Raw genomic sequence first — 14,031 nt, forward strand, 5'->3', positions numbered from 1 at the left:
GCTTTCTTCTACACCATGTCAATGAAGTGCATCCCCTCGAACCCTCATTTGTGCTTTCTCTCTGTCACACACACACACGCACACATACACACAGTTTGGGTCCAATAAAAGATGCGATCAGAGTCATCGGCTGCTGACAGGGGCTTGACACTGAGACCTGTTGTTGTTGGAAGGCTGCCTGCAAAGTTGTTCATTACTCACCAAGCTTGTCGTTTTAGACAGTGGAGGAACAGCAGCCTTATTAAGTAGAGACCTGGAGCAGCCTAAGGGGGACACACACGTGGACACACACACACACACACACACACACACACAGGCACACACACATACAGGGGTTCCCGCAAAGTTTCACACAAAGAAGTTGGAGCTGACAGCCAAAATTCAAAACTTTGCGGTGACGGCAATTTTTTTTTTGCTGAATTCTGAATTGGACGTGGCCGCCCGTCAAGGCAGCGGGAAAGGAAAAGAGGGGGGAGGTGGAACCCTGCCTCACTTGGACAGGATCCCGCTGATATTGATCGGAGCCGCTGATGTCTGTCTGGCTCATTGTATAACTTGTACAAGAACACATTCAATGCTCTCGACACCGCTGAACCTGGAGCCTTGTTTCCATAGTAACTCATTTCTCGGTGCCTCTAAACATAGCCCTCTTGACTGACTGCAGCTCTGCTCAGAACATCAAGCGCAGCAGAAGAAGAGCGGGGTGGATGGACAATAATGTTGCAGACTCCAGGCGACGACGCCATTTGCTAGCTGGTCCGTATTGACGCTCCAAAACTGTGGCGGAAGCGCTACAAGAACGGAGTAAAAGACACGGGAGTTGCATAAAAAATGGCTTTTTATTCCAGAGGACAGTCATCTATCTTCCAAAAAAGCAACACAAACAAGCCACCGCTTGTTGAATGCTACGTTTTTAATTTATCACCCAGCTTACCTGCAACGTTGCGCTAAGTTTGCAAAATCTGAAAATAGCAGCGCGTCTCCGAAGCAACCTGCTCTATTTAGGCCTCGAGCAAAAAGGGGGCTGCAATAAATCAAAAAAAAAAAAAAAAAACCCGCCTCTCCCTGCATTTGTGATGGTTCGGGGACGAGAGGGGGATGTGGTTGCTGTCCCTGTTTGCGAAAAAAATAAAAAAAAGTACGGATAACAAAGCAGTTTGGCCTTTTGTTTCCAATAACAGAGAAAAATCATGATGTAGCTTGTGAGTGCCATTTGGGACTCAACGATGCACCTGAGTGAGCGAGGAGCGTTATTTCTTGATGAAGAATGTGCTGATGTCTGTCGCAACCTTGTTGGCTACGGCGCTCTTCCTCATCCGGCTCCTCTCCTTGGCCTGCTGCGCCGTCCTCTGTTGGAAAAGAAAAAGCATTCAAAAGTGGGATTTTCATACAATATGAAATGTCTTTTACCTTCAATATACATGATTACTTTTTTTTTTTTTTTTAATTTTCTGTTCTGATTGCTCAGCACAATACGACTTAAGTAAGACTAATTGAATAACAAAGCCAGAATGCAGATCCGACATGGCCAAGCAGTACTTTCTTTGGACATTCTTTACTCCGGCGGTGTCGAACTCATTTTTGTCAACGGCCACTTTGGAGTTACGTCTTCCCGCGGAAGGCCATAATGACAGTGAAACCGAGTAAATGTTTAATCATCACATCGTATTATTACGTGTACACACACGCACACACACAAAAAAAGATGGCTCACTAGTTTTGAAATCAGTCAAGTATTTGTTCAATTACAGTATTGTTCAAGCGAGTGTAAACCTGGTCACAAAATGATTGCGAAAACTCACCGTTATTTATTCCCTACGACAATTTGAGATTTCGGTTCAGACTTAAGACAGCGTCATGGAAGCTGACACAAATGATTTGCTTTCGCGGGCGGGATGTGGCCCCCGGGCCTTGACTTTGACACCTGTGCTTTACTCTGTCCATCACTTTCAAGCACTACACAGTTAGTCGTTTTTACATGTACACTTAGCAGCGGTGGTGCTATTTGTACTTAGGAGATATTTAAAAATCACTGATTCAGCTGCATCGCTTGTAATGGAAAGCCGTCATTACACGGGCACACGCCACCACCACAGAGGGGACAGGGCTGCTTTCAAGGGGGCACCAGAAAGGACAAAACGTCTGCTGTCATTTGTGAATTCTTGGGGGTATTTTGGCCGAGGCGCTTTACAGACATCACCAAAACAGTCGCTGGTGTGACATTAATGCACATTTCAGAAAAGCCTTTTATTTGGACATCCCTGCTCTCTAATGTCTCCTTTGAGGAATCGCGTGTGATTACGAGATGCACACACGTGGCCTTTTGCAGCCGATGCTATACATCACCACGACATAGCCGCCTACTGGGATGTTATTACTGGCAAGAGAAGGCTGACCATGTATCACATTACTGCCACCTCAGATGATCCTCAACATGAGGGATGCAACTTTCTTTTCAGCAGGATAAAAAAGAGCTCTGGCCACGGCTGACCAACAAAATTAAGGTGGACAATGTATTTTGGCCTTGTGTTGAGTGGTGCACATACAGCTCTGTGGCAGACGGTACAAAGTGTCTGCAGGTTGTCCAGAGAGCACTGTCCTCCTCCGCTGTAGACTGGACGGATGTGGTCCACTTGCCAGAAATCGCCTTCCACTGGAGCGCGGATCATCTCGTTCAGCTGCAAGGGCACCCAAACGTACATACACAGACACACACACACACACACACGTGTGCGCATGTGGAATGAATAAAAAAAAGAAAAACAGCAGCACCCTCAGATGTTCTCCGATACGGCCACAAATTGCCAAAAACAAGCTGTGATTGCACTACCCTCCGAAACCATCCATCTATGCTCAAGTTCATTTTTCCCTACAGCCGTGATGTGTTTAGCTCTGGCTGAGCGCTACTCGCCTAAAGTATTATTTTACAAAACACACACACATGCACACGCACACACACACACACACACACACACACACACACACACACTCAATTTGAAGAGATATGTGCACCTTTGAGGCACATTGCAGATGTGCCTCATCATAACCACAGTCACAAACAAATAGAGAACACTTATGATAGCATGGAGCAGGGAATTAAAAAAACAAAACAAAACGAATATGAATTCTTAAGTTCTCGACAGCCCGAGACATATGCGTGGAACAATCGCTTTTGGGACTAATAACTTGAGCACATTCTCTGATGATGACACCTACATGGCATGAAATTAGTTGGAAAAGGGCTCCTAAAATGTCATTCGATTATCCTGAATTTGTTTGAAAGTTTGAACTTGAGCTTGATGAAAGCATCAACTCCAGACTGTTGTTTTTCTGTCAAAACACACAAGATGCAATTTGCTGCTTTGCGACCTCCTCCGCTCGCGCTAGCGGGGTTTTGAATCCCAATCGAGGCAATTAACATTCTTGCTTGCACTCCTTGCATAAGATTCCGCTGTTCTGTTTCTTAATTTCTGTTCAGGGCCAGAGCCAATGTGACATTAATGACAATAGGAACCTCAAAATACCCAAGGAGCCACTAGTGGAGCGGACACTGTACAAACTTAAAGACCCTGATGGTTTGACGTAACATAACTCCATCCATGGCTGTAACAAAGTGCAGACTTGGGCAATCTGTCACTGCCATGCTGATAAACTGTAATGGTCACCTGTCAGCCATGTTGATCGTGCCTGGTGACACAGTATGGCTCGGGGAAGGGTTGGCCCTCTCCCACTTTAGAGCACCTGCCCAGAGTGTTTGAGAGCGGCGAGAAGTGCTTTTCACCATTTTCAAGCCTCAGTTTATGCATAAAGTGTTCCCTGGCTACTTCACGGTTCAGTTTTTGTGGCTTATCGCAGGTTTTCATTTGTGACCATAAATTCATCTATTACAGCTTGAGTTTGCTATTGTCCATGTTTTTTTTGCTAATTTTATTCTTTCTATAACTCGAAATTTTAATTTTATGGGTGGAGAAATTTGTCGAGCAAAAACAGAGAACGTGAACATAATGGGCACATTTGGAAATTCAGGGTGACATCTGTGCACGACTCAAAGTGGGCTCCCCTCTGCAAATTTTGAAATACAGCTTGTGTTCTAAACTAATCAGCAACTCGCATTTGCACTGTTTCCATCCGGACTGCCTGGCGCATCCTGACCGCAATCGGAGCGCCTGGAGCATGGACCGGCACTCCGTTTTTGGTGTACTCTGAAGGATCGAACGGCACATTTGAGCAACGCTCAGAGTTTATGAACGGGCGGAGTGAAACAGCTCGGAAATACTCTCGCGCGCCCTATAGCTCGTCAATTTGAAAAATGTCAGCTAATAATGATGATAAAGTTGTTGTTTTTATGTTAAAATGGCTTCCTTTAACTAGAATCCCACCTTGCATTGCAGCCAAAGGTACAATCCTGTTGGATTAATGCGCCTAAATCCTTGTTGTTGCACAAGTTAGTTGCCATGACTACTTCCACAATTCCGGAGGAAGTGCTTCTTTGATGTCTTTAAAAGAAGAAGAAGACGACAACAAAGATGAAGAAGAAGGTGCAACTTGTTATGAGCCGAAGTTTCGTTATCTTGTCCTCATCCACCGTCGGGGGGCAGAGAGCGCTTTACTCACATTCATTTATGAATGCAGTCTTTAATCAGAAGATCTGTATTTATTCTTCCTTTTGCATTAAGTTAAATATATTAAGTCCAACAAGCGGACCGCCACCGTGGTCGATTGGTGAGCACACACCTCACAGCGCACAAGTGTAAGGTTCGATTCAGGATTTTGCATGTTCTCCCTGTCCCTGCATGGGTTTTCTCCGGGTACGCTGATTTCCTTCCACATTCCAAAAACATGAATGGAAGGATGGAACATTGGAATGGAACACTCGAAATTGTCCAGAGTTGTGATTGTGAGCGCGGATGGTTGGTCGTCTATGTGTGCCCTTCGATTGGCTGGCAACCAGTTCAGGGTGTCCCCCTGTTTTGCCTCTCATCTGAGAAAGCCTCATCAGTTCGTGCAAGAAGGCTTGCTTCGGACTGACCAGCCTGAATTTGTGTGGATAAGACAACAAGCGGTATTTATGCCCCACCCCACCACCAACATGAATCATTCCCGGATGAGAGGCGTACAGTCTTCTAAAACAACCAGAGCAGAATTGTAATTAATGCCATGAGAGTATCATAACTATTGCCTTTAATTGCTTTGAATTTAACTTTTGTACAAAGTACACTAAATGCATCGCCTTTTTTGGTATGATTGAAATTCCAGGCAGAGTTGCAATAGCTTGGGGGGGGGGGGGGGGGGGTGAGAACAACAACTTTGAGAGGTCTTCTGCTGTACAACGAACAAGAGGCGCTCATTATCGGGTTACTGGTGATCACACGGCATGGCCGTATTGACACTTGCAAAGTTTGAATATACAGGAGTTTATCTTTACAGGCTTGTTTTAAACAACTTATTACAATGATGGCGGTTGAATGGGTGCAGGCAGATCAGGTTGAGCTGTTCCACTCCTTGCATGTGTGAGCGCCCAAAAGTGAAAAATGATTGAAAACATATTGAAAGGAACTTAATTAAAACGTTTTGTGGGTTTTCCCTACGCCCTCTTCAAATAATTTTAGACCTGATAACAAAGTAACACTCTACATTTCTGTAATAAGAATACAAAAACTGCAAGAAGTTCTAAGAAGAACCACTAGAGGACAGAAAGTAATGATATTTGCCTCACTGGAGAAGAATTCTAGCACAATTGGCTAACAAGTAGGAAGGATTCCAGAACCAGATTCACTTTGAACCAACGTGAAAACACAAAAGACCAACACTATTGATCCCATTTGAAGAGACAAAGAGTAGAAATCAATTAAGAACGAAAGATGATTGAAGAGAAACCTGACAAGGAGTTGGGAACCAAAAATCAATTTGCCCAATTTGAGTACGACTTTGCCGACATTACGGCAGTGAGGTGGAATTGATCTCAAAAGATTTAAAGAGCAGGCCGGAACATAGGGGCAGAGTTCCCATCACAAACGTACGCTTGCCTGGTCTCACACAAACTGAAATAGACTGAAACACTCACATGGCGAAACATAGAGATGTGCAGCGGGAAACACACGCACACACACACGCGCGCACACACACACACACACCCACACACACACACACACACACACACGCACACACGCACAAGAACCCCCAGTATGAACCAAAGAATGAGGCACTAATCTTAAGGCTTTTCCACCACCACGCCGTCTTATCATGTGGCTGAGTTTGTTTCCTCTAAAGCTAGCCGCATCGATCGGCACTGAGGCTGTTGCCGGCGGCACTGGGAAGAGGGTCGGGGATGAATATATATGTGTGTGTATGTGTGTCAAAAGAAGCGTGCAATGAGGAGGTTGCGGGGAATGCAGGATAACAGCCAACCAATTCAAACAGGCTTACTGGTCGGGGCCTGGCACTGGAAGGAAAATCAATGGGGCCTGCAATCCATTTACTGGGAGCCGGCCCAAGCTAGCAAAGATCAATCTGTGTGTGTGCGTGTCTGTGTGTGTGTGTGTGTGTGTATGTGTGTGTGTGTGCGTGTGTGTGCGTGTGCGTGAGCGCACGCGCGTGTGTGTGGGGCACATCAGCTATTTATAGTTTTGTGCTTGGGTCCAACCTGTTTGAGTGACAGCTGGGCGAGCCAAGTGCGCTCGAGCATCTCCTTGCGCCGGGACGGCGGTGCATCACGGACTTTAACAAATACGTCGTGGGCGTGAAGGCCGCAGTGCTGGCAGATGCCCCGCTCCACTTCCAGCACCCGCGAGCGCATGTACGTCTGACTGGAGCGCAACCGGAACTCCTCCTGGCACCTACGGGAGCGGAGAACATCACCTCGTCTGCACTGCGTGACATGTGGACTGACAGAATATTTACGAGAAACGCCAGCTCCAAGGCAATGAAACCGTATGCAGACAAACTCATGGGGACACCTGGCTCCATGTACAGAAAGTCAAAATGGAGGAACATCACCAGTTTATAACATGGGTTAAAGTTCATGGGGCCACTGCCTGTCTTAACTTACTCTGAGCTGCAAAATCGGGTGTCCCAGGCCTCGCCGGCGGTCAAGCAGGCCTTCTGGCAGGAGAGACACAGGGGGACACCCTGGCGATTCACTGCCTGCAGGAAAAAAGGTGACGGTCGCTCGCCATCATCCTTTCGTGAGCTGCAAAGATGCACATGGGGCACATACAGTGGATGAGCGCTTCACCCGAAACAGCCACAAACATCTGCTTGAGTCTGTGAGGACGTGTTGTGCTACATAAGAAGCAGTCACTGTTTGACGCATCAAAAATGACTTGCATTTGAACAGTTGAAGAATCTTTTGATCTTGATGATGGGTGATGTCACAGGACTATACTAAGACTTGACACGCTATCAAGTCATCAGGTTTAGGGTGGCACAAGGTGACATCTTTCTAGGATAAGAGAGATAGAGAGTACTGTAGATATCCAAATAAATGCGAAGAAAGACGACTGAGAGGAGCAGAGCTGCAGTATAAGAGTTTGAAGACACCACTGGTATGTGATGAATATTAGTTTGGGGGTCTTATGTAGGCCAGGTCTGGTGCAGACAATGCTTTTGGCTTTTTCCTAAGACTTGTTACAGACCACACATAATAAAATGACATAATCAGGCATTAACAGTTTTCATCATACGGTGTGTGGTGTGCAACACAGCACACCACACGCAGAAATTCTGTTCCGCCACGTTCTAGAATCGAGACCTCACAACAGAAACCTCATGTGATCCAACTAACATGAAGAAGAAACATAGCAAACGCTGGAAAAAACAATGATGCCAAGGGGAAGAGACACACACACACACACACACACACACACACACACAGGCGGTTTAACAGAGTGGCAAAAAAATTAATTGCAACCCCCATCAGCAAACGAACAACAAATGCCAAATTATTTTATGTTTTACTAAGATCATCCTTTAAGATAATTAAGTCGTCTGATGTGAATTTGTTCTGATACTGAGGCCTGAAACTAAAATATGAAACATTCGAGAATAACCACCAAAAATCCTCATGTGTGCGAGGAAAGCCAAGGTCTCCCAAGTCATGACTCGTTGAATTGTGACATGAAATGGAATGTAGCCAATCGAGAAGCGACCTGACTGAGGAACAACAAAGTGGGCAGAAAAAAACTAAAACAAAAACAACATAAAAAAACGAACTTCAATACGAAGCAGAACAACACTAGCCTAGGCTGTAAACAAAACTCGAAACTGTATACCGTATTGGTCCAAATATAAGACGACCCTGATTATAAGACAACCCCCTCTTTTTCAAGACTCAAGTTTGAATAAAGACTTTTTGAACACCAAACACATTTTTATATGGAAAATAATCACAGTACATCCGAAAGAAATGATGATAACAATATATTTGAGAGAAAAAGCATGTTATTTTGCCTCATTCAAATCTTAATATCCGAACGTTTAAATATGTAAAATAAAGTGCAATCACATTCGTTAATGAATGGCTTCTGGGTTTTGAAATGTAAATAAACCAATCTGTTGTGATAAAACAACAAAATTACAATAACTGCATTAACCATAAAAAACAAGTCTAACTGTAACTATAGTCTTGAAAAAATCTGAATAAGGAAAAACATTGCAATAAAATAATGCAAACTGGTTAAACTTGAGAGTAGCTGAGATCTGTCATGACAGAAGATTACTCCTCACAAACATCCTCTGACTCGCTGTGCTCAGTGTCACTGTCCTCACTCCCATCCTCTGGCTCCACTGGTTCCTCCCATAGCACATCATCCTCACTGCCGTCCAGGGCATGTGATAGACAACATTTTTTATTTTTCTTCTTTGTGCTACCGCTATTTTTATTTTTATTCTTCGTGAAAGTTCGTTTTCGTTTTCGAGGGTTCGTTTTCAAGTTCAGCATTCGTTTCAATGATATCAGGCGTCATCTAGCGTTGTGAATGGGTATGATGTCTAGACCACGAATATAAGACGACTCCCACTTTTTCAGTTTTATTTGAATGCAAAAAACACTTATATTCGGGCCAATACGGTACTATAAAGTCCACTTTCATGCAGGCTCCAGAATTTTTTCCATGATCTTAAAAAAGATCATGGAAAAAATTCCTCAACCCTCATCGTTCCCTTCTCCCGCCTGTCCTCTTCCATGAACACAAGATGCATCTTGTGTTCCCGGTTGTTGTTACGGGATGTTTTTTCTTCATGTTTGAGATGCCTGCCTCGGAGGACGAGATTCTAGATCAGTGGTGGAACTGAACTTTTATGTGTGTGCTACGCTGTGTCAATATTGATGGAGCAAACCACAGAGTATCAAAACTATTAAATGCCTATTTTTTTATGAGTGGGGTCAATAAGAGATAAACAATCTCTGAGTAAATCTCTTCAGAAATCCTAATGCATGGGACTTATCAATGGCAAAGCAAATTGTTCATTTCTGGGCATTGGACAATGTTTATTATGACTGGTAATTCCTTACAATGGTTCTCTTATGTATGTGAAGGATAGCAAATTAGTCTCAGTCTTTTCAAGTTCAGTCAGGTGAAATCCTCCCCACATCATCCGTTAACAATAATAAATTTGTGCCAAGCATATAATCTACTTTATGACAACCTATGCAAATTCCAAGTATGTACATGAGACTGTTTTTTTTTCCAATTCATATTATTTTTTGTGGGAGGGGATAACTACTTTGGGCATTTGCCACGTCATCCCAGTAGGATGCAGGAGCCACATGAGAAGGACAGATGGACTCCATTGTTTCCCCATCCTTTTATTTTGAATTTCATACAGTCTGAGCCAGCAAGAGAATCTGAGACCCACAACAGACAGATCTATCCTCACTGATATAGAGAAGAACTGCCCCTTAGCTCCCCCAAAAATGTGGTCCGGATACCAAAAACTGGTACCAAGAGAATCGTGTGGTGCCAAAAATGTTTACGGATGAAAGCAAGACAAAAATAAGCTTCTATTGGTGTACTTAAAATAAGAATGGCCAAAAGATTGTTTATTCGCGTGTGTGTTTGTGTGTGTGTGTGTGTGTGTGTGTGCGTGTGTGTGAATTTTAAACGTTTTAATGCCAATGTATTTATTTCCATTCTGTTTTTGATACAAAAGAACACTTTTTATTTGGGGCTGCGGGCTGAAACGGTCCATGGCATTTTCATTCATTCCAATGGTTCAATGGGAAAAGTTGATCTGAGATACGAGTGATCGGAGTTAGGAGCATGGTCACGGAAGGAATGAGACTCATCAAGTCATGGCAGCACTCATGCGTCTTCCTGCTACAACTGGCAATGCCGCAAAGCCGTGGGCTCTTTACACGGTCACGCCTTGCAGCCATAATCAGACAATCCAGAGATGTCTGGCTTTGTGCTTCCCCCAGCAGTAAAACTAAGCACAAATACTGAGAGGCAACTTGACAAAGAAACATATTGCACAAACATTGATGAGTGCGCGTAGTTTGTGTGTTGGCTCGTGTACCCGCGGTCACTCGCTTCTTGGGCGGGTGTTGAGTCTCTGCCAATAGATTGCATTATGGTCTCAATTTACTGAATGAACACACACAGCGGGTCGTTGTGCCTTGCACAGAAGGAGGATGCAGGTCTCCATGGTGACAGCAAAGGGATAGGAAATGGATTGATTTGCTGAGAGGAAGGGGCACGATGAGACATATCACCTTAATGGGCAGATGATGAACACTCAGGTTCTTGAAATAATCAAAATTGGGTGAAAATTGTGCCTGCTACCGTTAACCCCGCCACCCGAGAACAAAAACAAAACATACATTCATCATTTTGTTCAGCCGATAGCGCTCGCATATTTTATTATCATTTCTCGTTGAGGCGACACCTGACGAGACATCACTGGCTGCAGTACCAACTTTCCTATTAGATGCTAGGTAGGCATTTAACATTGACACCGATGCTGAGCAGGAAACTCCCTCTTTTGATCATACCTGTCTGAGGTGGTTGAATTTAGCGACGAGGTCACCCTCCTCTTGATGAAGAAGTCCTCCTTGGCGACCGGTCGCACGCTGCCTCCATCCTGTTGGGCCTTGTTCAGTGAGGCCTGGGCCACCTCATCCCGACTTAGGTACCTGTCGAAAGGCGACCATTGGGAGCCATGAGCGAGGTTTACATAGGCAGAGTGATTCTGAGGAGGGAGGAAAATCAATTTGAGCCTGATCAACTAAAGCCCTCTTCCTCAACTGGCGGACCGCGATCCACGACCGGACCGCGGACCTCCTCTGTCCGGACCGCCGACCTCCTCTGTCCGGACCTCCTCTGTCCGGACCCTCAGCAAATTGTATAAAATAAAAAATTATAAAGTGATTTTTACATCATACATTTGATATTTTTGGACTATAAATCTGCGCATTACCGCGATCGCTTGATTACCAGCACCGATGCTGTTTAACAGCAGAACACCGCAACATGGTAAATGAACATCCCAATGGTGTCCTCAAATAATATTTGCATGCCTCAGATATTGCATTCGCCTTTAGTGGAAGAACAGCACTGCACATTCCTGTGCTCCCTTGTGTCAGTGTTTAAAATGGTTCTTAACTCCTCTTCTGATATATTTTTCAGTGATTTCAGAGGGGATGTGAAAAGGGGAATGAAAATAATATTTTTGTTTTCATGTTTAGTATTTATTTTGGTAAAATGAGTATTTTGTTTTGCTTTTGTTAAATTAAGGGGAAGTGGACCAACAGCATTTCTAGTTGAGGACCACTGTACTAAAGGTTTGCATCTGCACAATGGGAGCAAACTTGACTGCTTCCACAAACTGGTGTAGAACGTGATCTACAAACTGACCGGTCCAGGTTTGTGTCTCCCAAATATGCAAAACTGCTGCAAGATTCTTTTTAATTTTTTTTAAATGCAAATAGATGAATTGAGCAACGGCAGTGTGACGTCACCTATGACAAAACTCATTTCAACTATTCATTTCCTTGCATCTGGGTGAGTTTAGCGTTTTGTGACAATTGGTGATGGCCTCTTCATGAGCAGTTTTCATATGTGATGTTACAAATTTTAAACTCTATAATAGCTAAGATAGTCAGAACCACACATCCAATTGTAACTTGTGGAGTGTGAGTTAAATCAACAAGTCAAGTCAAGTCACCAGTATTTATAGAGCACTTTCAAACAGCCATCGCTGCATACAAAGTGCTGTACATGGAGCAATTTAACATGCAAATCGGTAATAAAGGCAGTAGAAAGCACTAAACAGTAAAACCAAGAACAAAACTAAGTCATGCTGAGTCGAATGCCAAAGAATACAAGTGAGTTTTGAGGAGGGCTTTGAAGATGGGCAGCGAGGAGGCTTGCCGAATGTTCAGAGGGAGGTCATTCCAGAGAGAGGGACCAGCAACAGAAAAGGCTCTAGGGGGAAAAATGTCTTGAAATGACCACCAAACAGAACAGTTCAATTCTGTGTGGTATTTAATATTGTAGCTCAGATGTCAAGGCACATGGTACAAAAAAGGAGGAATGCAAAAAGTAAACATCACTGGCAGTACACTTTTTGAACATTTGAAAAACTGTGAAATCGGTTGTAAAATCTCGATCTGTTTGAATGAGCTGTCTGAATTTTTCGTTTTCATCATGACGGCTGTTTTATTCCATTTGCCTGAAACACGCACATTCCAAATTATGTTTAAAAAAAGAAAAGATCGGAACACCCCGTCTTTTAGTTGATATGTGAACTGGGGGACCAGCTGCGGCAGTTAGGTGGACCTGGACACATTACAGTCAACTGACAGGTCAACAGCAAATGCTCACTTCAGTAATTGAAGAAACTACGGTAGGTTTACAACACACATTACTTCTTGAAATGGTGATTTTCATTGCTCCGTTTTTGTCTACTCAATTTCTGCTCTCTCCCCTCCTGAATTCTGTCCATTTCGCCGGTGCGGCAAGCTTATTTCCCCACAGCGACTGTCAATCATCTAATCTACTCCATCTCACTAGCCGGTGTTCACTTTCCGCTTTCCACAGCCAAATTTGTTATCCTAGTGCAAAGGTGTGCAAGCTGAAAACTGCACCCAACGCTTTATGTCAATCTGGAGAGGAATTAAAATGACCTCCGCCATGCCAGTATTGACGGAATATACAGCCGAGAAGCTAGCAAAGTGAATGAAAAAGGGACCAAAAACGCAGCGGCAAGCTTGATATAGTGAAAGGAAAACTCTTGTTGTCATCACTCTTTAAAATCACCAATGGAACAAGTGAAGTAATCGTTTGACATTTTCAAAACTGACCTACAGTGACAGTGGAGTGTTTTTTCATTTCAAGTTAAAGTAAAGTTGCTAAAACATTCTTTTTTCATTATGCGGTTAAGTAATTTCCACTAAATTTAACAAACAAACAAAAAAACCCCACCTCACATTGCCTTATATGTTTACTTTTGAATAAGTAAAAAAGTAGAAATGAATGGTCACATCGTACCATAGCAAACAGCAAGTACTGTATGTGCCCACAGGGCATCCTCCATTTGTTTGACATTGTGCAAGTATCATCAAAATAGTCATTTTCCACTGATTTGCTTCGTACTTTTATACAGTAAACTGTTTGGACACCACAGTTAGGAACACCTGTCATTATCTAATATGCTCTATTATGATATTAAATCCATCCATCGAATCCATCCATCCATCGGTCACTAGCCAATGCTTATATATAAATGAAATCCTGCTCCGAGCTCTCCCCCAGCGTGGCCATTACTGCCGCTTGTAACAAAAAAAATATGTAAAATAGCCTTGAATGACACAGAATTTTTGAAGGTCAAGGAATGCTTGTATAATTGGAATAAAATTGTGACCGGTGCTCACGAGAAATCACTGTGGTGCACAGACAACAGAAATACGAAAAAAAAGAGGCTTATCCAAGGGGTTGGGTAGTTATTTCACCAGGGATGAAGCGGTGGAATGAATCAATAATTGATGTTGTACTCTACAAACATTTGTTTTGACAGTCATGTTTGATCAACATT

General features: G+C 43.5%; 1 protein-coding gene across 4 annotated transcripts in view; it reads right to left on the reverse strand.

The window, feature by feature from the left end:
* Positions 1–820: 820 nt before the first annotated feature.
* zranb3 (zinc finger, RAN-binding domain containing 3) overlaps positions 821–14,031 on the reverse strand; it is a 99,499-nt gene continuing 86,288 nt past the window's right edge. For all 4 annotated transcript variants that reach the window (XM_052052325.1, XM_052052296.1, XM_052052307.1 and 1 more), the window contains 5 exons: positions 10,991–11,131; positions 7,049–7,189; positions 6,644–6,836; positions 2,547–2,678; positions 821–1,349 (listed from right to left, as the gene is read on the reverse strand). In XM_052052325.1, the coding sequence (XP_051908285.1) occupies positions 1,251–1,349; positions 2,547–2,678; positions 6,644–6,836; positions 7,049–7,189; positions 10,991–11,131 (706 nt within the window). In that variant the 3' untranslated portion in view covers positions 821–1,250. The remainder of the gene's footprint in view (positions 1,350–2,546; positions 2,679–6,643; positions 6,837–7,048; positions 7,190–10,990; positions 11,132–14,031) is intronic.

Source organism: Hippocampus zosterae, chromosome 2 (genome assembly GCF_025434085.1).
Source record: "Hippocampus zosterae strain Florida chromosome 2, ASM2543408v3, whole genome shotgun sequence".
In the NCBI taxonomy this organism is placed as follows: domain Eukaryota; kingdom Metazoa; phylum Chordata; class Actinopteri; order Syngnathiformes; family Syngnathidae; genus Hippocampus; species Hippocampus zosterae.